The sequence below is a fragment of the Plectropomus leopardus genome, chromosome 11, assembly GCF_026936395.1.
Source record: "Plectropomus leopardus strain MGB_pleo_1.0 chromosome 11, ASM2693639v1, whole genome shotgun sequence".
Classification (NCBI taxonomy): Eukaryota; Metazoa; Chordata; class Actinopteri; order Perciformes; family Serranidae; genus Plectropomus; species Plectropomus leopardus.
In genome coordinates, this window is record NC_142186.1 from 35,412,126 (window position 1) to 35,435,614 (window position 23,489).

A 23,489-nucleotide genomic window follows, 5' to 3' on the forward strand; every position below is an offset into this window, starting at 1 on the left:
ATCCCACAGCCATTAAAGCATAAAAACATGCATTGTATTATTTCTGGGTGTCATTCTGGGCTTTTGCCTTGGAATTTGTCATTTTAATTATTTTTCACCCGATTACATCAATATATACCATATTTGGCATATTACTGACATATCCTAGGCTATGATAATAAAAATGGTTTTTATAGCCTGATTTTGAAAGGCGCATTTTATGTGCAGAGCACTACGAGCTCTGAGGGGTTAAATGTGATGAAAGTTTGATCATGTCGGGGCATTATAGTGACAAATATTCTGTGCAGAGCTGTGCGCTGATGAAAACGTCGCTCTACCCTTTGCATTAACCTGTCTATGAGTAGTTCTACTGATGCATTAAATTTCTGCTCCAGAGTTTGAATTTCCCCGAATATGTGAAGCTGCCATAAATAACCGAACAGAGAAAAACTCCTGTTGTATTCAGCTGACGAATGGTGCTAACATCCAACCTCCTCTGCAGGGCGTCCCTCTGGACACCAGCAAACTGCCTCTGGACCAAAGGCTCCCTCCGTACCCGCTCAGCCAGTCCCACCAGCACCAGCCAGGCTCCCACCCACCTCTCCCCGGTCTGCAGGGCTCCCAGCCAGGCCAGCAGCCCTCTCCGATGAGCCAGCACCACCATCAGCAGCTGCACCGCCTCCAGCGGCCCAACGCTCAGCAGCCGCCGCAGCAGCAGTCGCAGTCCATGCAGCAGCTCCACATGCAGAACCTACGCAACTCACACAACCAGCACATGCAGCAGCACTTTGGATCGGTAGGTTGCAGGAAGTAAGATAAGGTTAACCCTTTGAAACCTGGATTGACATCAGTTTTCTTGTCATTTGTAATTTATTTACTTAAAAAAAAGGACAGTGTACATCAATTCACATTTAAACAAATGTAAATGCAGCTAGAGAGCTCATTTTCATCTGTCATCCACTGCCTGATGTTAAAAATGATTAAGACAAACATTAAACAAAAGGGCAGACAATATAATTAAGAATTTACAACACAATTTAATAGTATAAGTGGGTAAAATCTAAAATCCTAGATGTGATTCACAAATGTTGAATCCTTTGAATCCAAAGCAAATTGTTTGTTTTTTTTCATAAAAAAAATTAATAAAAAAAATTCGGGCAGGCAATGTACTCCTTGGCAAGAAGTGTCCTGCAAATTGCAAGAAAGTACTATATGAAGAAATGTATCAAAAATAAGCAATAAAAAAATGTATTTAAAATGACACTAACCATATTTTGAAAATTACAAAATGATCATGATTTTTAAGGTTTTTTTTGTTTGTGTTAATTTCTTGGTAATTTTTGGGTCATTTCCTCTTGAAATAATTTGAAAGAGATATGCCAGTTTGCTCAGGTTTCACAGGGTTAATAGATTAGATAAAGAAAGTCAGAGTAGATTTATTGATGTCTGAAGTTCATTATCATTTTACACTCACCTGTTGAGCTTACATAGTCATCACTGTGTGTGTCTCTCTGCAGCAGCAGAGGACGATGGGGCAGCAGCTGAACTCGGCCAACTCGCAGCTGATAAAGAACGAGAGGCCGATGGATCAGTGCGTCCAGAGCTCCTCTCAGTGTCACGTCAAACAGGAAGCAGAGCAGCAGGCGGAGCAGCACAGAGCCGGCGGCCTCCCTCAGCTCCAACAGATCAGCCACAACCTGGCTACAGACCTTTACAACGTAAGTCACCACTGCACCGTCAGAGACATCCACCACTGCTTCACCATCTCAGCTCCACCGAAACTAAAACAATCAAACTTAAGTCCTGCTAGTGCCTCCTGCAGGCTGCAGAGTTTGTTACAGCCAGCTGACTCTCAGGTTACGATCCACTGCAGCACTCTGAGTGAGCGGCTCAGTGGGAGCTTATTGCTGAGCTAATTACCACGTATTCATTCATTCATTCATTCATATTTGGTTTATTCGCTCATGTCAGTGCATTATTTTCAAAACAATGACAAAAACCCATTATATGTTTTTTTTCTCAGAACATTTAAGATAACATAAGATAATCCTTTATTATACCCACAGTGGGGAAATTTGCATTGTTACAGCAGCAAAAGAACAGTACAATAGTAAAAAATAATTTTAAAAATATTGAATACTAAAAAACAAGTTGCAAAAACAGTCTAGAAAAATATATATGTAAAAAAATATGTACAAACAAAAGTATGTACTCCAGTTGCACATGGAGGATAATTGCACTTGTGAAAAGTTGCACTGTGTGTGTGTATGATGCTCGCTGTTGTATCCTAATATGAACAACCTGTGTAGGTTTTTTGGTAATAAACTGTCTCTGGCTTTAAATATTTTGGAATCAACCAAATCTTTAAATTTTAACACACGTGAGCTGATAATCAGTCTGTTTGTATGTTCTCTGAAGTTAATCTTGTTAGTAAGTCTTCATGCTCCTTTCTGTAACACAGCTTTAGTATTAGTCGCATACGTGTTTCCCCCTTCCTCAGTGCAATTACTGAAATATGGAAGAATAAGCGAACAGTACAAATGTATGTTTCAGATGAGAAAGAGAAACATTTGTCAGATCTAAATATTTTATTCAGTCCTGCGTCATCCTGATTTAAATCATTTTGTTTTACTTCAGCACTGATTCTGTCGTCCTCTCAGATAGGACCGCTTCAGTCCATGTGGTCTCCCCATCAACACTATCAGTCTGACAGCTCTTTGTTGCTCAGACGTGGCCCATTGAGCTCCATGACCCCAAACTTTAATCACCCTTTTAACCAATTAGCATCAAGCGTGAATTCTGTGTTCAGACAACTAGTGAGGAACACTAAGAGCGCAGAAAACACACACTGATTATTGCAAACCACGCTGATCTGAGTATCCCCAAATAACCCCTCGTCAAAGAGAGTAAAATAAAGAGGGACATTGAGCAGCAAACTTGTATGAGACAACTCACTGTTTGTCTTTAACTGGAGCGACTAAATTTCATAACTGTGTTTGACAAGCAGCTTTTATCTGTTAAATCGCTTACAAAAACACTGTCATTTGGAGGTGCCTTTGCACTATTTTTTTTTTTTTTTAATTTATTCGGAAATGATGGCGTACAACAAATACAGTGGGTATATACTTAGACTAATATTTCTTTTTCTATAATTAAATATATGCATGAAAACCCACCCACCTAGAACATGGAGGACAGTCACATATATATATATATTTACATGAAAAAAATAAAATCATAAAGTAATAATAATAACAATACATTAAAAAATCATATATACGTATGCATATATACACATATACATGCATACATACATACACATGTGCTGTAGTGAAAGGTAAATAAGCTTTTGGCTGATCAAGTAATTTGTGTTAATTTGACCATGCACTGTGTTATCACTCTGCGTGTACAAACTGCGTGTACTAAACCAGTCAATCAGAAAGATTTCTCATCTGTTTCATCCATCCTCATTTCACTTTTGGTTTTTTTTCCCAAAAAGTATTGAAGCTGTCGTAGGTGTCATACACATTATTAACACGTGTTTGTGGATGCCACTGGCGCTGCGATCACATGGAAACCAAACAAACAAACAAAAAAATCAGTTTGACCAATTTTACTGCTGCCCCAAAAATAACATACTTCTATTTCATTTTAAAAAAGACAGTAACCAACAGTCAAGTTAAGTCAGATTTATCTATAGAGCACATTTAAAAACAATGAATTTTGACCAAAGTGCTTCACAGAGATAAAAAAAAACAAAAAAAAAAAACAAAACCGGTGATTGAATAAAAGCACAGGAATAAAAGTAAATTAATAAAAGCATACAATATCTTCATTAAGTCATAACACAAAAATAGCATTGCACCAACAGCAAATTTGAAATACAGAAAAAATATTTCAACAAAAAAAACAAACAGGCACAGATGTGAAAGTTGTCTGAGCTCATCTGTCAGGAGGTGTCATGTTCGTTGTGTGATGTAATGCTGAATTGATGCTATTTTTGGAGTTCTGCTGAGTGGAAGTCATTGTTACTGAGATATCTGATCACCCATTCAGCTAATAGAGCAACGCCAGGAGGCGTCCCAGCCTCTAACGCTGCAACCTCAGAGATCTGCCTACAATTAAAGCAGCATTTCTCTGCACACGTCATTTAAACACACAGTGTAGAGACTGTTGTGGAGTCTTCATCCACATAATCTTTGTCTGTTTTTTACCTGAAAAGACGCAACATTTTTATTTATGTCAAGTTGATGTAATGCAATCCTTCCCAACCTGCAAACTGAACTGCCCTCCTCACACCTCATCAGGCAGTTTAAACAGGATCTCTGTTTGTTATATGATGCACATTTAATTCAGGTGCAGTCTAACTATCTCCATTAATCCTGCCAAATAAAAGCTGTGATTTCTCCTTCAAAAATAAGCCAGAGAAAACAGCACGAAGAAGAGAGATGGCAAACTGATCAGAAAATTAAAGTACTTTAGTTTCCTCATATTGTGTTATTGTTATTACTAATTAGAGGAAAATACAGATAAAACTGTAAGTGATACTGTGCAGGTTTTATGTACTGCCATTGCCTGCAGGGAAATATCAAGCATGTACTAGCTCTGTTCTTTAAGGGATAGTTCACCCAAAAATGAAAGTTCAGAATTAAATGTTAAAAAAATACATTATAAAACCACAAAATGTCTCCGTACTGCTTGTCTGAAGAAATCCAAGTTTCCTGAAGCCCCTACGTGCCAAGTTGTTTTGAAAAATGTTACTGGCATCATGTTTTTAGCCTTGTTGTAGCCTGGAGCTCCTAATACAGGAGCCACATTCATGTATGTGCACACGCTTGAGACCTGCACAATTCAAGTAAATTAAAAGATAATGGAGTGATTGGAAAATAAACAAATGCAGTAAATGAACTACAAGAACACAAGCAAATTACCCATGCAGAGAACGAGACTGAAATCAAAGTTTAGGATTCAATGTAACCAAAACTTTGTTTTGATGTTTTCCAGGATGCCTTGTTCAACTCTCTACTGGACGACCCGTATCTGAGTCTGCAGCTCACGGGAAAATCCAACCAGCAGGTAACCGAGCAGCACAATCACATGAAGTCATCATAAACTTGTGCAACACTGCATGATGTCACCTGCTGGTGTCTGAGCACGTAGTGTTTACAGTTGAGGGCAGAGCCAGGCCAAACATATCCATTTCATGTTTTCTTCAATGGTAGTTTTCTTTTAAAATGTCTGTTGGCTTCAGGGCCGGAGCACCGGCCATAAATCACAACGTCATCACTCTGACTCACCTGTTCCATGTTTCTCCTGATGTATTCTCTCTGCTGTACAATCACAGAAAAAGGCAGAAAAAAATGCCCCAGAAACATTTCCTCGTTACATACAACTCAAAGAAAAGCAAACAGGTGTCAGTTACCACCTTAAACAAAGACTTCGCCCACAAAGTGAAAATAATCTCATCCTTGTAAACACGTCATCTCATAAATGCCGTGAGGAAAATTCCTAAAATTTGGCACAAACGTTGATCAAGACTGATTAGATTTTGGCAGCCAGAGGTCAAAGTTATTGTGACTTACTTTGCATCTGTCTCATTCTCATGAGTGCCATATTTCTTCATATTTGGCACAAACATCCACTTGCACTCAACGATAAATTGATTTGATTTTGGTCGTCAGAGGTCAATGTCCTTGTGACCTTGTCTCTCTCATTCATGTGAATGTGATTTCTCAAGAACGCCTCAAGGGAATTTCTTAAAAATTTGGCACAAATGTTCAGTTGGACTTAGCAAAGAACTGAACTTATTTTGATGGTCAAAGGTCTCTGTGACTTCTCTGTCTCATTCCTGCGAATGCAATATCTCAAAAACACCTTAAGGGATTTTCTTTTAGATTTTGGCACAAACGTCCACTTAGACTCAACCATGAACTGATTAGGTTTTGGTCGTTAAAGGTCAAGGTTGTTGTGACCTTGTCTCTTTCATTCTTGCGAACGTCATAGCTCAAGGAAACCTTCCAAAATCAAATTTGGCAAAAACGTCCACTTGGGCCCAAAAACTAAGTCATTTGCACTCACGTTGTGAACATCCTGTTGCTCTTCAGACCACCATCAGTTAAAACTCAAATACAAACATAGTATAGATTTTATCTCAGTCAAGTTTTTGAGTCCACACACCCGTTAAAAATACTTTATGGTGTACAAGAACTTTGTGGTAAATGATATTTTGTATATAAAGTACATCATACCGTGTGTATTTTGCTCTTCTGCTTCAGTTCACAGCAGAGAACCAGGGTGACGGTCTGTCGCTGAACCACAGCGGTCTGAGCTGCAGCAGCACCGACAAGAACCAGTACCCCTCCAACACCCAGGGCCACCTGGACCTGCAGGATCCTGGGGACCAGCAGCTCCTCAACAACCAGAACCAGAACTACGGCAGCGGAGACGGACGACACAACGTGCCCAACATCATCCTCACTGGTGAGTGTTGACTGGTATTTAAGACCGGCTGGTGTGAAATGTGTCAGAGTTTGATATTTCCTTTCTTTTCTAGTATATGATAATATATAAGTATAACATTGTATATAATGATATTAGTAATAGTATATGATACAAAAGCTTCAGCACAGATATACTGTAGTAACAAATACTGGTTAATTTAAGAACAGAGGTCAAAGTTCTCATAAATGTCTGAACAGAAGCAGCTGTTCAATGCAGGGCAGCTTTATTTGAATAGCACTTTTCATAAAACAGGGAAGTGCTTTAAAGAGCAACAAAATATAAAACATAAAATAAAATCACAACTCGGCAACTTGGTTATCAATCAGATTTCCCACTCATAATTTCAACTTTGGAGGGTCGAACTTGTTTTGAAAATTTGCACACAGGGAGGCGAAATCTGTCATTAAAATGTCTCTATGAAAGAAAAAATCACAAAAACATCATCAGTCGTCTGTCGCTGCGTGATTCAACTTTTAGTGATAAAAAAAGAAAAAATTGTTTGGTGCCCTCGTGGTGAAGCGTGACCCTACGTTAGGTCCCTGCATTAAAGCCACAGACGATTTCTTGGCTTTACGTAGCTCCTGCAGAATATTATGACGACAGTATCACAGGAGCTCCGGTGAAGAGGAACGGATCGGTTCGTTTTTGAAGTCAGAGTTTCTGCTGCATGCCGAGTTCAAAGATTTGGCGAATCAACTCCGACTGTCCGTGTCGGGAAACGGATCGACATCCGGCATCAGAGTCCTGCAACACGGAGTCTGAGCTTTTCTGAGGTGCGTTCACAAGTTGTTTCATTGGCTTTTGACACTGGGAGAACACAGCAGTCATTGCCTAATTGCACGATCCAAATCTTCATCAAAACTTGCCATTTTCAGCTCGTACTTAGTCAGCTCAGAGGTTGCACTACAGGTTGGTGTAATTAGTGAGGACAAAATTGTGACCTTGTGGACCAGTTGGGAAACGCTGCTTTAAATCTTTTTGAAAAGTGATGTTTGGGGAATGAAAGAGGAAGTGTTGTGGATTCCTTTTAAAATCAGTTTAGAGATTAAGAAGTCACGTTGTTTCTGTAGTTTTCTTCCATCTTTTATTCCCTGAAAGTCAAACATGTTCGCCGTCTCTCTCTGCAGGCGACTCCCCGCCCGGTCTGTCTAAAGAGATCGCCAGCGCTCTGTCTCACGTCCCCGGCTTCGAGATGGATCCCTTCTCCCTGGACGACCCACTTAGGATGGACCCCCTGGCTCTGGACATGCTGGACGGCGACTTGATGCTCGCCGACCCAGCTGTGGAGGACTCGTTCCGATCCGACCGGCTGAAGTGACCCCGCAACCCCATCGTGCTCCCGGAGCTCGGTGGGAGTCGGCGAAGGAGACGGCCACCCGGACGGAGGTGCAGAGGACCGGGATGAGCGCCGCTCCGCCGCCCACTCACTGCTCCTCCTATCAGACGGTCTGCAGAGTGAGGTGTGGAAGTAACCTGGGAAGTCTCGGTGAGAAGAGATTTCTGTGCGAGGTCGAGCTGAAGGAGGGGTCCGTCGAAGGCACTTAACTGAAAACGCTCTCGCAATGCTTGAAGTCAAGAAAAAAACCAAGATGCTTCTCTTTTTAGGCATTAGCTTGTACGAGTCTTATCTGCATGTTAATGAAAAATGCACTCGCGTTAATGCAAACACGCAGGAATAAAACCGCTCACGTGACGTCGGCTTTTTGTAATGAAACCGTCTGTAAAAACCAGCAACGCTTGGAAGATCTTGAAAAGAATTATGCATCCCGATACGCCGAGCTCTCCAACTGGTCTCCTTCCACCCGACAGCCGTGTTCGCCATCTCTCCACAGGAAACACGACGTGTGATTGGCTTGGATTATTTCACCCAGAACTCATCCGGTTAGGAACCGAGAGGCCAATTCTCTCTGCTTTATCGGCCACTTTGACAGGAACTCAGCCATGACTTTGAGCTCTATATATTTTTAAAATGAGAGTTTTTTCCTGCTTCGATCGTCAGTTTAACAGCCTGAAAGCGGCTGTGAGATTCTCCGCAGAACAAACTGGTCAAAGAAAGTTTAGTTAGTTGACGAGCAGAAGTGCCCTCTCAGGAGTGAGTACAGTGCTTAAAGTCCCTGATATGCTGCTTCTTTTTAAGTCTCGCTTATCAGAATAATCATAACGTTGCAGCTCATTTGTGTCCAATTAAAGCAGCTTTAAACCCTCGAATGATCCTGTGATCACACACGACGCTTTCCTCAAAACGCTCCAGCTTCTCTACGCCTGGAGAAGTTCACTGATCTGCTGTTCAGGACGTTACTAAAAAACAATTTTAAAAAACAAGTTGATTCACAAAAAGAATTCACAGACATACTTTAGTCTTTAAAAATAACTTCTTTATGACAGTTTATCTATAAAAAAATGTAAAACTGGAAAAACAAAGATTTTATCAACTTTATCAGAAAGTCAAAGAAATCTGGTGACTCTTTTCTTGTTCTTTAGCAAGTGGAGACGCGCATAAACTCTTTGTTTCTTTTAACATTATTATCAGGTTGAAAATTTAGTTTTACTTGTGGCTTTCGTGTTTCCCTACACCTAAGATAAATTTAGGGACTTTTGAAAAGAAATTGAAAAAAATTATTTTATTTTATTTTTTTTTTCAAATGAATTGCCTTTTTAAGGGCCTTAAGTACTCAAAAACTCACCAAACTTTGCACATGTATCAGAACTGGTGAAAAATCACAAAAATCAAAATGGCTCAGTAGCGCCTCCTCCAGGGAAGCCCCGGCGGTACGTTTCACCTCGTGTTTTTTCTCACTTCTTTCAAATCTTTTGCTCTTTTTCCAAAATTACATTGGCCATTTTGTCTCCTCAAAACTGCTCAAGTTGAAATATATTCATTAAAATGCATCTGCTTCAATAATTGTTTCGAAGTTTGAGCGGAGTCACTAGATAGAAAAAAAATATATAGTGGCCGTAAATGTCCACAACGTGAGAAAACAAAACATAAGACAAAACAGTTGTGAATCACTCAGTTTTTTAACTAAAATCAGCTAAAAAACTTTAGTTTTTTAACTAAAATCAACAAAGCTAGTTATAGTTTATTGCCTTGCAGTCGTTTGTGGGACACTTTTATTCAAAGCAATTTCCGTTTGAGGTGTTGAGCGCACGAGAACAAGCGTCCTGCGTGATCACGGAGAGTCGGTCCATCGTTCAGTTTCTGCTTCACTGCCAGATACTTTACTGAGAAGCAGTCTGAAGTCTGAAACTCGCCGCTGCAAAATGCAACATGCTGTATGTACACGGAGAGTAAAGGAACTTAAGAAACTCTCCTGACATTTTTTGGGTAAATCCTCTTATTCTCAAAAACCTGTTTAGATGGATATAAGTTTACAAAGATGCAGACAGTTTTTCAGCGTCGTGTTTCAGACTTTAATCTCGCCAACATTCCCTCTGACAGAGACAAATATTTTGCTAAAGAAGAAAACGCTGACGATGCATCAGATGCCTGCAGTCATGCTCAGATCATGGCTGCTTTTTTAATAGATTATGCATTTGAAAACTGAATGTGAGCTTAAATGAATGAGAAGCAGATGGGAAGCAGGGATTCTGCACACCTCGGGCAGAGAAATCACGTTGGGTGACAAATTAACAAATACAAAATATGAATATCCTGCTTCGATTCGATGTGCAGGAACCCTGAGCTCTCAAATCTGCATCTCTTTCCCGTTGAAATGTTCGTACGACAGCTACAGTCGCCCCTCAGGCTTCAGCTTTATCGCCCTTTCAGGTCAAGTTCTTAAAGGGCAATTCCACCAACGTTTTCCCCAAAACACAAAGCCCCGCAAGGTGCCAAAAGGTCATTACTCCAGGGCTGCAACTAACTATTTCTATTATCTATTAATCTGCCAGTTTTCTTCTAAATTAATTGATTTTTTATTTGGTCTAAAAAAAAAAAAAAGACAGACAATGGAGAAAAATAATTTTCCAGAGTCCAGGGTGATGTTCTGAAATGGTTTTTTTGTCCGACCATAAGTCCACATAAATTAAAAGAGAAGGAAAAAAATCAAAAACTATAGAAAAGGGAAGGTAATGAGTTTACGGTTAAACAAAAAAAAAGAAAGCTTTCCCATTTCAGAAGCTTAGGTCAAATTCAGTTAAAAAATCAGTTATCATGTTTTTCCTGCAAGAAATATAATTAATTTCTAAAAAAAAAAAAAAAAGCTAAAACTATAGAGAAAGACGAATAATGAGTTTATGCCGATATATAAAACAAAGAAACATTTTTAAAAAATAATAAATAAATAAAAGAAGTTGCATTTAAGAAGCTTAGATCAAAGAATATCTAGCATTTTTGGTTAAAGAACGACTGATATTAATCGTTTTTTTCTTGCAGAAATAGAGTTAAAACAATGTTTTAAATAAACTGTAGAGAAAGACAAATAATGAGTTTACAGTAATATAAAACAAAGAAAATGGAAAACTCACATTTGAGAAGCTCAGGTTGAAGAATTTTCAGCACTTTTGTTTGAAAAGGCATTAAAATTTATAGAAAAATTTGTTGATTTTTTTGATCATTTTAAAGTGAAATTTTTTGAGTTTTGGGCTGTCGGACAAAACAAAATATTTGAAATTAATAGTTAAAATAGTAAACTGATTAAAAGGCAGATTATTGGTAATAGAATCAATCCGCCTGAACGCTTCGCTGTAATCGCTCAGCAGTGATGTCACGGTGTCCTGGAGTACACCTGTGCGTCACCGCAGCCAGTGCAGGTTTTATTTTGAAGGGGTGTCACTTCCTGTGCCTTGGTCAGACATTTGAACGTATAAACCAGAAAAATTTAAAACTCCTCTCTCAGCCGTCACTGATGATGTGATGCAAACTTTTTACAACAACGACCTGAATGCAGTTTTTGGCGGGATTGCCCTTTAACCCCAGTCACTGTGATTGAAAGCCTTTAGCCCCGCCCCCTCCCTACCTGCACTTGCTGCACCTGTGTTTTCAGCCCCGCCCAGGGCCAGAGCAGAGCAACATATTTTTATGTAACAAAAGGTTAAAAAAAGATTAATATTATTCTGACTATAAAGAAGTTTTATTTTTTAATCCAAAGTGGTCTAAATCTGTATGTATATAATTTCTCAGATAATATCTTTAAAAAATAATAAATACAGTATATTTAAGACGAGAGAAAAAAAATCTGCTTGTAGAATTTTGACGCCTGAAGTGAGTTTTTGAACAACAGCTTGTGAAATTAGCTGCATGTGTTTGTGTGCAAATTTGCAGTAAAAACATGTTATGAGATGTTTGATGCCCACCCGAAACCCCCAAAAACGCCACCGTCGCAGCTCCGGCCATCGGTTTGTTTCGTGTAACGTTTCAGTTTAACGTCAGGATTTCTTGGTTTCTGTGCGATGAGAGGCTTTGTGCAACTGTCCCTTTAATTTTATATTTGAATCGTTAATTTGGGAAAACTGGAGTCAATTTTCTAAAATGATTTTTTTTTTCATTTTTGCTTTATTATAGTATAAAACAAATTCTACAATTTGGACTGTTTGGTTGAAAATGTAAAATAGAAGTTTGTTTTTCCTCTGATGTCGCATGTCAACAGTCACCTCCTTTAATAAAAATAATCAACTTAATTTATATAACACCAACCAAAACACAGTAAGCACCATTTTTTTCTAAAAAAATAATTAGCAAATTTTTTTTATAGAAAACTTTTTTTTAATGAGTGACACCGAAACTGTGTCTAAAAAGAGTTTGAATCTGATATGTTGGCAAGAAGAAAAAGTATCTTGGCTCCTTGAAAAGTCATGAAAAAAGTTTTGAATTTTGCCCATGAAAATGTGTGGAAACACTGTTCATTTCTGCCAGTTTATCCCCCTGAAACCCAAACTCTGACCTTTAAACAGCTTATTGTTCGAAAAGGAAACTGGACTTTTAAGCAAATTTGGAAGGAAAACAAACACAAAAACCAAGTCCAAAATGTTTTTTTATTTTATTTTAATTTTACATAAATTTGACTAACGAAAGAATATCATTCTAGAAAGCTGGACTCAGGTTTCCTCTTTTCTATTTTTATTGATTTGCTGTAAGAATTAATTGATTTTTATTTTATTTTTTTTTAAATGGGAAAGAAAAAGTTCCTCTGACTGCTGGCGGTACCATATTTTGAAAATGCACTTCCTGTGTTATTAGAGGTTTTATTGCAGGTCTGGAAAGTTATGGAAATTGATTTCCAGGTTATAAAATGTTTGGGAAACAAAGTAGATTCAGAGAGACGCTGAGGTTTGTGGAGGAGAAGTTTAACGGGTGGATTTTAATTTTTAGGGCAGAAAAGAGACATTAAAGGAGATCGTGAATAATTATTACTGTTTAGGGTCAGAGTGAGCTGATGATGATGATGAAGATGAAGAGGATGCTGTAGAAGTGATAATCACAACTCAGAAAGTGGAATTAGGTCTCACTGTGGCCCCCTGTAGGTCAGAGAGGCGTCCCGCGGTCTTTTTGGGGACGTTTGAGCGTCTGTCTCTTCAGTGTTCAGTTTCTTGTTTTTATGGAGCTAAAACAGAAACATTTGGCATCAAAAATCAAATTTGGCACCGAAAAAGGAAACATTTGCAGTAAAAAAAAAGCACAGGCATTAAATGTTTTCATTCTGATGTGTTTTTCAGTGACGCATTTTTTTGTCACGATAGTTAAATGTAAATCACGCCAAAAACTGAAAAGTTCAAATTGAGAAAATTAGTCAAAATTTGAAGATTCCCACAAAAAATACATCAGAATGCAAAACAAGTTTAAGAAAATAAATTAAAATAACTTTAAATTGTTTTTAAAATTTGTCACTGTCACTGCTCAAGCTGCTGGATTCATCACGTCGAGCAGAAAGTTCATTATTTAGTTATTAATTTTTCGGGAAGGGTCTTAAAGGTTCCTGTCGGCGCTGGCAGCCGACGAGATTTCAGTCAGAAATTAAAATTTTACGGACTTGGAAAAAAAAAAACATCTGAGGTGATTAAAAAAGGAGGTTGGAGCCACGTTGGATGAAAATGTTACTGAAGCCGCGACGGAAAACAGATTTGATCCGTTTGTTTTGTTCTGGTGGCGAAGCACTGAGTGTGTGAAGTTTGTGTCTGAACTGCCGGCCTGAAAAAAAAGATCGGTATCGAGAAATAACATGAAAAGTTTTTGCTATAACAAGAAATATTTTTCACGTTTTTGAAAGATGTTTTGCTGTTATAAAAAGAAACTTCTCTGGTTTTAACGATATATTATTTATCTTGTTATATTGTGAAAGGTTTTACGTGATAATGCCAGAAAATGATATTGAGGTTTTTAATGGTATTTTTGCATTTACAATATTCTTAATAATGTGACAAAATATAAAATATATTTTATTATTAATTACAAGAACATACAATTGCGAGAAAATGTGTTTGTAAATATATTGAGGGTTAAAAAGATAAATGTCTTGTTATAAAATGAAAACATCTTGTTAAAATGTGAAAAACATCTTAATATAGCAAAACTTTCATGTAATAACGAGGAAATTTCCTCGTTATTGACCTAAAATATCTGGTAAAAACATCAAAACAAACTTTTTCTGTACGTCTTCTCTCTGGCCGGCAGCTCTGCGCTTCAGTGGGATATTTTTTATTTGAAAATAATGCAAAAATGTTACCCTTAAACAAGTCTTTTCATGTCGTTATCAGCCCTGACATTATAAAACAAATCTTTGCAGCTTCCACAGCGTCAACTTTCAACAGTTTTCGTTATTCAAAGGTCAATTTAAAGTCTTTTTCTTTTTCTTCATTTCCTCCCACGTACTAATCTTTTCAGAAATACGTTGATGGTATTTATATTTAATGTAAAAATCTTTATCTGTTCTCTCAGCTGGTTCAGTATTTTCTGTGCACGCTCACTAACGTTTAGGAAGAATACAGACTGAAACGTGTCGATTAGATCAGATCAGGCGTTCATAGAAATCAGATTTAAAGTCGTTTGTGTCAAACTGTGTCAAAGAAAGTTTTCACTCTGGAAAGAAACAAGGAACAAATCAGTAAGAAAGGAAAAAGTTGTTAATTTCTGTTTTGTTTTTTTCATTAAAATGAACTAATATTCATTTTTAAAAGCACCGTCGTTTTATTTTTAAGCTCTCAGTCATTTATTTTTATAACAGCAGGCGTCACTCAGTATGAAACAAAATCATCCCATAATTTACCCAACCGTGTTTGTAGTGCTGGCGTCATCCTGTGTGTGTGTGTGTGTGTGTGTGTGTGTGTGTGTGTGTGTGTGTGTGTGTGTGTGTGTGTGTGTGTGTAGCATCTTGTTGTTATGCAATAACCATGTTGTAAGTTCACATGCAGTTCCAGACTCTGCCAGTAGGGGGAGCTGTTGACCAGCGAGGTAGTGTGTGTGTGTGTGTGTGTGTGTGTGTGTGTGCGTGCGCGCGCGCGCGTGTGTGTGCGCACGCGGCAGACTAGGGATCAGTTAAAGGCCATATTTCATATTTTTTTCATATTTTTTATTGATGTATGATATTAATTGCTCTCATATTATTATTATTATTGTTATTATTATTAATGTTATTGTTAGTTTTTCACGTTTTTAGGCTCCGGAGAATAAAATAAAATGAGCGTTCCGCGTCTGTTGCTTTGTATTTGAATAATAAATTGAGTTTTTTTTGTCGTATTCAGATTTTTATTTGAACCTTGTAATAAAGAAATAACCAGGGAATGTTGAGTGTGTTGTACATATGAGTATGTTTTCAAACCAGAGGTGCTTCTGAAGCTCACAGGAGAGATTTTTAAAGAGACTGTACCTTCACATTATTTTCCAGAAAATAAACAAATGAAACCTGGAACTGCTGCAGTCTGTCTCTGTGTTTGTGTACTGCAGTAAAATATCTTTCTACTGCACAGAGGCGGAGAAAGTATTCAGATCCTTTTCTGAAGAAAAAGTACTAAAACCATACTGTAAAAATGCTCTTATCAGTGTGTGTGTGTGTGTGTGTGTGTGCACGCGCGCACGCACTATTATAGAGTTTCAAAAATAATTTTCCACAATATTGATGCAACAGAATATATATATATATGTATATATATATACGTGTGTGTGTGTATATATATATATATATATGTGTGTGTGTGTATTCTGAAAATAGTTTTCACTTTAATCGACATAAGGTATCTGGACACTGTTTATAGTCCCCGCTGTAGCACGTGGACACTTTATTTTTACTATTGTGTTTAATTCAGATGTTTTTATTATAGTTGTTTTATTAATATGAACGATGGTCAGTATTTAAAGCTCTTTATAAACAGAAATAATTAATTCACCAGTTCAGTTTGTCTGACAGCTGCGACAAAACACACGCACTAACACCGGAAACTGAGGTGCTCCGGCTTCAAAATAAAAGCATAAAATCGGTTTCATTTGGAAAAAAAGTTTTAAGGAAGATTTCATCTGAGGCAGAAAGATCAGCAAGAGGTGCAAATGGTTCAAAGTTATTTTCTCTTTTCCTAAAATCACTGAAATTGGTTTTTATATGTTTATTTTTATGCTCATTCATTTTTAGGTAATTTTTATAAGCACAGGCGTCTCTCAGAAGGTCAAACAATCAGCTGTGGAGAAACAAAACTTGTTTTAAAAAAACAAGAGGAGACCACTTGTTTGTGTGGTCTCCTCTCATCATCAGTGATTCATTTCTTATATTTTTTTTCCCTTATGCAGAAATGTTGATTAATCAGATCAACCTTTATTAATTAATATGACCAAAAAAAAAGCCAGTGGAGCTCTGTTTTTAAAGGATGGTTCAGGTGTTTTAACCTTCCGAGCAGATCAAACCTCAGCGGTCACACGTCGCCTCTCACAGCTGACGATGATCGATCCTGCAGGCTGCTGACTGAGCACCAACAATCAAACATATTGATTAGTTGTATCTGATATTCTCCTGCAGGATAGATGCTGCCATGAAGTCGTGTCCACAGTACGTTTCTGGGAATTTAGAAGGTTTTTTAAATGTGTTAGACCAGATATCTTTAGGTGAAAAAGTAAATCAAATAATGAGACGATAATAAAATATATCTGATGTATTATCACTCCGTGATTTTTATTTTTCATCATTATTATTTAAAGTCACTTTATTTAGCAGTGGAGAGGGCAATCCAGCTAAAATCATATTAATTTGATGCATGAAAAAATCCGTCTTTATATAAATGTGTATAATAGATTATACTTTGACAGTTAAAATAGTAGAATACTGTTAAGAACATTTCCTCAAGTACCATACTTAATTTGAGGTACTGTGAAAATACTCTGGTACATGAAAAAAATCCTGAAAATCGTACTTAATTAAAAGTACAGGCTTAGCATTAAAATATATTTAGACATACCAAAAGTAAAATAACTCATTATGCACTTTAATATATTGACATGTTATTGGATTGTAAAACTGATATATAATTATATGGATTTTATAAAATGTTCATCATTTTAATATTGCAGCTAGTAAAGTTCATTTTACTTTATATACTGCTGGGTGATTACTTCTATAAAAATACATCATATTTAATCATTGGTTTAACGTGATTGTCATTATTCTGATTATGATTGCTGTTATTAATTTGGTTATCGTTAATAGTAATAGTAAAGTTAACAATAATCATTATCATAATCATACTTTTGAATTATTATATTAAGTATTCATAATTTAAATTTGCAAAGTAAATGAAGTCATAAAAAAGAAGTGTGCATTATATATAATATACAAGGTACAATATTTCTCTCTAGGATTTAGTGGAGTAAAAATATAAAGGAGCAGAAAATGGAAATACTTAAGTAAAGTACAAGTACCTCATAATTTTACTTAAGTCTAGCACTTGAGCAAATGTACTTGGTTACTTTCCATAACTGGTTATTAGTGTTTTTACTGCTGTAAATGATCTGAATACTCCTTCCTGTTTTTTTATTTTACCCTCTGAAACTTGCACGGTTATTGTCAACAGTACTTTTATTGTGAAGCCTGTGAGCGGAAACAGGAAGTGGTGTTGTTGGCGAGTTGACGCCGCCGCAGACAGCAAACATGGACGTCACATGTGAGAGAATGACCTAAACATGATCCCTCCGGTGATCTGTGGGAAAAACCAGCAGAGACAACAAGGTACGAGCCGCTTTATCTCAGCTGAACCGGCCTCGCTCAGCCGTTAACGGCCCCGCTGACCGTTAACGGCTGAAAAAACGGCTCTCCCGGTTAGCTTGCTGAGCGCGAGCTAACGCGGAGAGCTAACAAACGTTATATCGTTTAACGGGAACCTCGGTGCGCCCATTATCGGACACGCCTCCCACCGAAGCGCTTCTTCATTTTCAGCCCTGAAATATTTTAACATCACACGGACGGCACCGAAAACGCCAAACTGAGCGCGTGTTTAACGTTTTTAACGTGTTTAACGATGCGTTTCCTCACCGCCGACACGCACACGTTGTTAGATTTATAATAAATTAATAATTGGTAAAAGCGCGCGAGCAGAACAGCTCGTTCCCGGTGTTAAATCACACCTAAAATTCACCAAAATTAATCAAAAATAACATTATTGGGCTTCGGACGGGTCTGCGTCCGATAATGGAACCCGGTCACTTGCTGACTCCGGGGTTTAAATCGCCTCGCAGCTGCACGCGACCATCGTCTGTCACACGGTGAACCGATGCAGAGCTCGTGAACACAATCGCCGCCGTGACTGTTCGCACCGCAGGTTTGATTCCGGATGATTTGAAGTCATAAACGTTTGGGGGGGAAAATTAAATTAAATCGTGCACCATCGTGTCCGATAATGGAAGCGGGGTGAGGGGGTTGTGGATTTTAAAGCTCCAGCAGCTGTTTGGGCCTGTTTGTTGCAGTGCAGCTCTGCCTCCATCAGCCTCCTGCACACTGTGATCACAGGAGGTGAACAGGAGGAGATGTCTGCCTGTCTCTGTGTGTCTCTTTGTCTGTCTCTGTCTCTGTCTGCAGACCCTCTCGTGCATTTATGTGACTGATGATTTCTGCTGGAGGATGACACAAACACCATCAGCTGGTTTCAAGGGTTAAAATACTTCACTTATTTTTTATTTTATGTTTTTATTGAAAATACACCTAATTAGTATTGCAGCATACATATTAATTTAGGGGATAGTTCACCCAAAAAAACAAACATTCGGTCATTATCTGCTCACCCTCATGCTGTCGGCAGCGCGAGTGTTCATTGGTCCGGTGCGTTGCAGTGCATTCTGGTAGTTGTAGGTGTTGTGCTATTAATTGAGCAAAAGCGGATGTCCCTGTTTTCTCTGATCACGTATGCGCCAATTTAAAAAATATTTGCATCTTTCTGCTGCAGTTTAACGTGATGATTATTTTGCTAAAACATTTCTTTAAAAACGGACTTCACGTTGGTGCAGTGATTGTGGCTTTGCAGCTCTTTTTTTCACGAGTTTGAGGACCTTTCTGTGTTTTTGTTTTGCCAAATGTCTGTGAGACGTTTACATAATCTTGGATTTAAAACTCTGTTTAAATGTCTGCTGTGAACAGTTTTTCTCACTCGGCTGCTGGTTTTAACGGTCAGAGCCGTTTCTCTCTCCCTCGCCTGCTGACCAGAGTTCGTGTCCCGATGAGTTTGGTGCTCAAACTGTCGGCGGGTTGAAGATAAACTGTTGCAGTGTTGTCTGTGTGTCTCGGTGTCGGTGAGCTGAGCTGTCGGCACAAATCAGTTTTCATGGCGGAGCGGCCGGTTGTGTTCAGCCGGCTGTGACTGATGCAGAAGAGTCTCGGTGAAATCCATTTTCATTTTTATTGTGTGTGAAAAACTTTCTGTGCTTCAGTTTCATGTTTGACATATTTTTAAACTTTATTTATTCACCATCTACAGAGCAAAACACACAAACCATAAACAGGCAGGAAGATCAAACAAAGAATACTTTATGTTTTCGTGTAAAACAGACAAAAGCTGCAGATAATCAGAGTCTCTGACAAACGCCGCGTTTCCTCCGCGATCCGTCGCTGTTCAGCCTCACTCATTAACTCGGCGGCGGTTTCTTTGCCTCTATGAATTATGGGACGTTTGTGTGCAGAAACAGGTTTATTTTCCTCTGGAGGCCTTTTAGCAGCAGGAGTGTTTCACACATCAAACATCAGCGGGAGGATTTTAACCACAACAACAACAACAAGAGAACGTATGAAAAACTAAAACTGCAACATGCTGACTTTTACTTTAAGTACTGTAAATATATTTTACTTAAAAATCAGTGTTGCTGCTGATCATTGACATATCCCAGCCTGTGATAATAACACAAATAATAATCTACTTAGCATGTAGAATATTAAAATTAATTCATTTTTCTGTGTTTTTCATCTTTAAAAAACGGTGGCATCATGACAAAGAATATTTAAAGGGAGTAAAATTCTGAAAATTTATGAATATTTGACATTCGTGATTAGGACTGATGTTGGTTTAAAAATAACTAAATTAAAGTAGAAAATCATATTAATTTATAATATTTTTTTATGTTTGATTTGTTTTTAAAGATATATTTTTTGGCTTTTTTAGCGCCTTTATTTGATAGGACAGATATAGTGTGAAGGGGGAGAGAGAGAAGTGATGACACGCAGCAAAGGGCTGAAGCCGGACTCGAACCCGCGGCTGTGGCGCAGACACAGCCTCTGTACGTGGGGCGCCTGCTCTACCAACTGAGCCGCCGGCGCCCCAAATGTTTGATTTTTTAATACGAGTGTGTATATTAAAACGGGCCCTAAGGGTCAGTGATTTTTTTATTTTTTTGGCTCTGCCAACACAAATTATTCTGCAACCGCTGCAATGCACAGCTGTTGCCTAGCAACCAGCAACTTTTTCCCACACACTCGCTTGCTGCTTTGTGGTTTTCTTTGTTTCTGCATGTTCTGCACAGAGCAGCTGCTTCGTATCATGAATGTTTATTTGTTTGTTTCCTGTGAAGTCATGGTCTGTTAACTGTTGTCTGTGAGTCAGATGAGATAGTTCGATCAGACAGTTCGTCCCTCCCACGTGTCCACTCACGTCACCTCGGGTCCCGTATCAGACAGTGTGTGTGTGTCAGTGTCTCTCAGGCTTTGCTTTGTGTAAGACGAGTGTGTCCCTGTCTCACTGCACATAATTGTAACATCTGTGACGGCTGGTTTACCGAAACCCGTCCGTCACAGCTGCTCCCTCCTGGGCTGCAGGTCGAGGGCTTTTGCATCAGGCAGAATTTTGCTCAGGTATTTTTAAGAGATGCTACCGGTCAGACGGGATTTCCTCGCTCTTCAAACACTGATACGATCTACGATAACGTGAATGTATGCCTCATTAGCGGTTTGGAACAGCTGTGAAGCGAAGTGATACATGAACACTCAGGAAATGCTTCTCGCCAATCAAATAGGCAGGTCAGAACTAACTGTTGTGTACTTTTACTGCAGTAGAGGATCTGAATACTTCTTGTGTCAGTGTGTTTGGTGGATTTGGGACAGTAGCACGTTGCTGCAGGCTTTTTTCCACAGACAGTCCTACTTTACTCTCCTGAAGATATTAAATCACTCCGATCTGTTTTCAGACACCAGCAGGCCTCCGTTTAATTTGTCTGTTTGTTGAGATTTTCCTCCGATGGTTCAGACTGTGAGTGTGTTTATGCACAGAGGGGGGTCTCTCTCTCACACACACACACACACACACACACACACACACACACACACACACACACACACACACACACACACACACACACACACACACACACACACACACACACACACACACCTGTGCTGTCAGACAGCAGGATACCTGTGATCACTGTCAGGACGAGTCGCCTCTTGTAAAGAATTCGTCGCTGAGGAGGAAAGACTGTACACGACGACCCCTCAGAGCCCCGGAGGAAAATATATGCCGTATTTTTTCAGATTCAAACATTTATTTATCATATTTCAGTCTACTCTTCTCCCCCGTCACTGTACCGGCCTGTAGTCTGCCATCGATGCCTCCAGCTCACCCAGTCCCGTCTGCTCTGCTGCCCTCAAACCGCCCATGTTTCCCAGCACTGCAGCTGTTTATCTCAGGACTGCTCATGTGATTTCTGAAAAAATACTGTTTATATCAGTCGTCTTGATGTTGTAGATTAACACGTAAAGATGAGTCATTATTGAATAAATAAGTATGATTTAGGCCGTTTTTGTGAAGGTGCGGTTGTGGCCTAATGGCGACTCTTGGGAACATTTTCCAAAGTAAAATATTATAAAATAAATCATCAATCATAAATCACTTCAGTCATACAGATGATGAACAGCGACACAACATGCATCCGTCGGCACCAGATGGTTCCGTTCAGGGGACGCAGCGTGTCCCAGCATGCACTGGGAACAAACACATTTCCAGTCCAGCTCCCCTGCATGTCTCAGCTCTGCAGGAGGAATCCAAAACTATAAAATCAACAGTTAGATCAACGCTCAGACCGGCTCCTCGACATTCCTCCCGCGCTGCGTTCACCGACTGTCAGATTGCGTAACGTCCTCGACAGACGAAGGGCTCCTCAAAGTTCGGCGCTCTCTGAGGACCTCCGCACACCCTGTAACATTTCTGATGAGATGTGTCATGGATATTTCCTGAAGGGTGTGCACACACAGTCAGGCAGCCGTGTTTTTCTCTGCTTAGTTCACTTTTTTTAGAAGGCCTTTGTTTTTTCTTATTGTCATCAAACCTCATGTTGCACATTCAAACCAACAACGTGTTCGTGCGTTTCTCAATACTCTGACTTTCTGTCTGTGGCCACATTTAGACGAGAACTACTAAAAACAGGAAAGTATTTTTCCTATAAAAGTTTGCGTTGGTAGGGTAACATTGTGAGAACGATCCACGGATCTGCAAAAACAATCAAACGCTGCAGTGTGCACGCCAGGCCAGTATTTGGCGGTGTAACTTTGCAATGACACACCATAGAAGAAGACCACGTGCATGCATGAAGTGCAGACGTTATGTCACTGTTCTCACAGGATCCGCGCCTTGCTCGTTTCCACGGCGACAGAGAGGGTGGCGTTTTCAGACGATTACACTCAGGAACCCGACTTCAAAAGTTTGCGTTCTCAGGCCCCAAACCGCCGTTATCGTGGGCCAAACCGCAACAAAAGCTTAACATTTCACACAAGGGGCGCCTCGCCTGGTGGCTCAGTGGATAGAGTGGCACCCCATATACAGAGGCTGTATCCTCGCTGCAGCAGCCGCGGGTTCGATTCCGGCCTCTGCCCTTTGCTCACACTGTCTTTTCAAATAAAGGCAATAAAAGCCCGAAAAAAAATCTAAAAACCCCCCAAAACATTTCATGCAAGAACCGTTGCCGTGTAAACAACCCCTCAGTTTATTTTCACTCCTTTCCCACCAAAATCAGTGCGTGCACGCAGGTTTTTCAAACAAGGGTGAACCGTTAGTGTGCGGCTCTTAGCTCTGAGTCCGTTGGTTCCTACTGAAGACCTCAATCTTTAAAAACAAAAAATCTATATTTTCATTAGTCATTTCAGAACAGCTGCTCACTGTAGTTTCATCAAAGAAGCAGGAGGAAATAGAGGCTTTGTTGGAGACTATTTTCAGCGGCGGATTAGTGCGTATTTGTGTCAGCAGAGCGCCGTATGTGGGACTGAGTCTGAATAAATGTCAGTGTGTGTGACAGTGATGAAGGAATTTTTAATCTTTTGGACATATCCCTTTTTTTATCATTGCGTGTCGCCTCTAAACGTGTCACGGGTCAGTAAACGCAGCGTAGACTGAACTCTGTATGGGTTCTTGTTTTTATCAGCAGTTTTAGGAGATCGAATCAGGTGGTGGATAATTGATCAGTCAATGCTGTCAGAGCCGATCAGGCTGATGGATGAGAGGAGCAGCTGCTGCAGAGGAGAGTGAAAGCAAACCTTCAGTCTCGGGATGATAACAGTTAATCAGTGATCGATTAATCAATCAATAAGAATGTAATTGAACATGTGAAATTTAAAGGATTAATGGTTAGG

General features: G+C 39.1%; 2 protein-coding genes across 4 annotated transcripts in view; both read left to right on the plus strand.

Annotated features, from left to right (window-relative positions):
• Positions 1-15,323, plus strand: part of LOC121945439 (CREB-regulated transcription coactivator 2) — a 46,274-nt gene extending 30,951 nt beyond the window's left edge. For 2 of the 3 annotated variants that reach the window (XM_042489597.2, XM_042489595.2), the window contains 5 exons: positions 482-775; positions 1,497-1,697; positions 4,984-5,055; positions 6,255-6,459; positions 7,608-15,323. In XM_042489597.2, the coding sequence (XP_042345531.1) occupies positions 482-775; positions 1,497-1,697; positions 4,984-5,055; positions 6,255-6,459; positions 7,608-7,798 (963 nt within the window). In that variant the 3' untranslated portion in view covers positions 7,799-15,323. The remainder of the gene's footprint in view (positions 1-481; positions 776-1,496; positions 1,698-4,983; positions 5,056-6,254; positions 6,460-7,607) is intronic. The other variant, XM_042489596.2, reaches the window with a different exon arrangement.
• Positions 15,324-17,489: 2,166 nt separating this feature from the next.
• The window catches only part of dennd4b (DENN/MADD domain containing 4B), a 46,897-nt gene continuing 40,897 nt past the window's right edge, over positions 17,490-23,489 (plus strand). The window contains exon 1 of the mRNA XM_088084714.1: positions 17,490-17,621. The gene's annotated coding sequence lies outside the window, so the exon portion shown is untranslated. The remainder of the gene's footprint in view (positions 17,622-23,489) is intronic.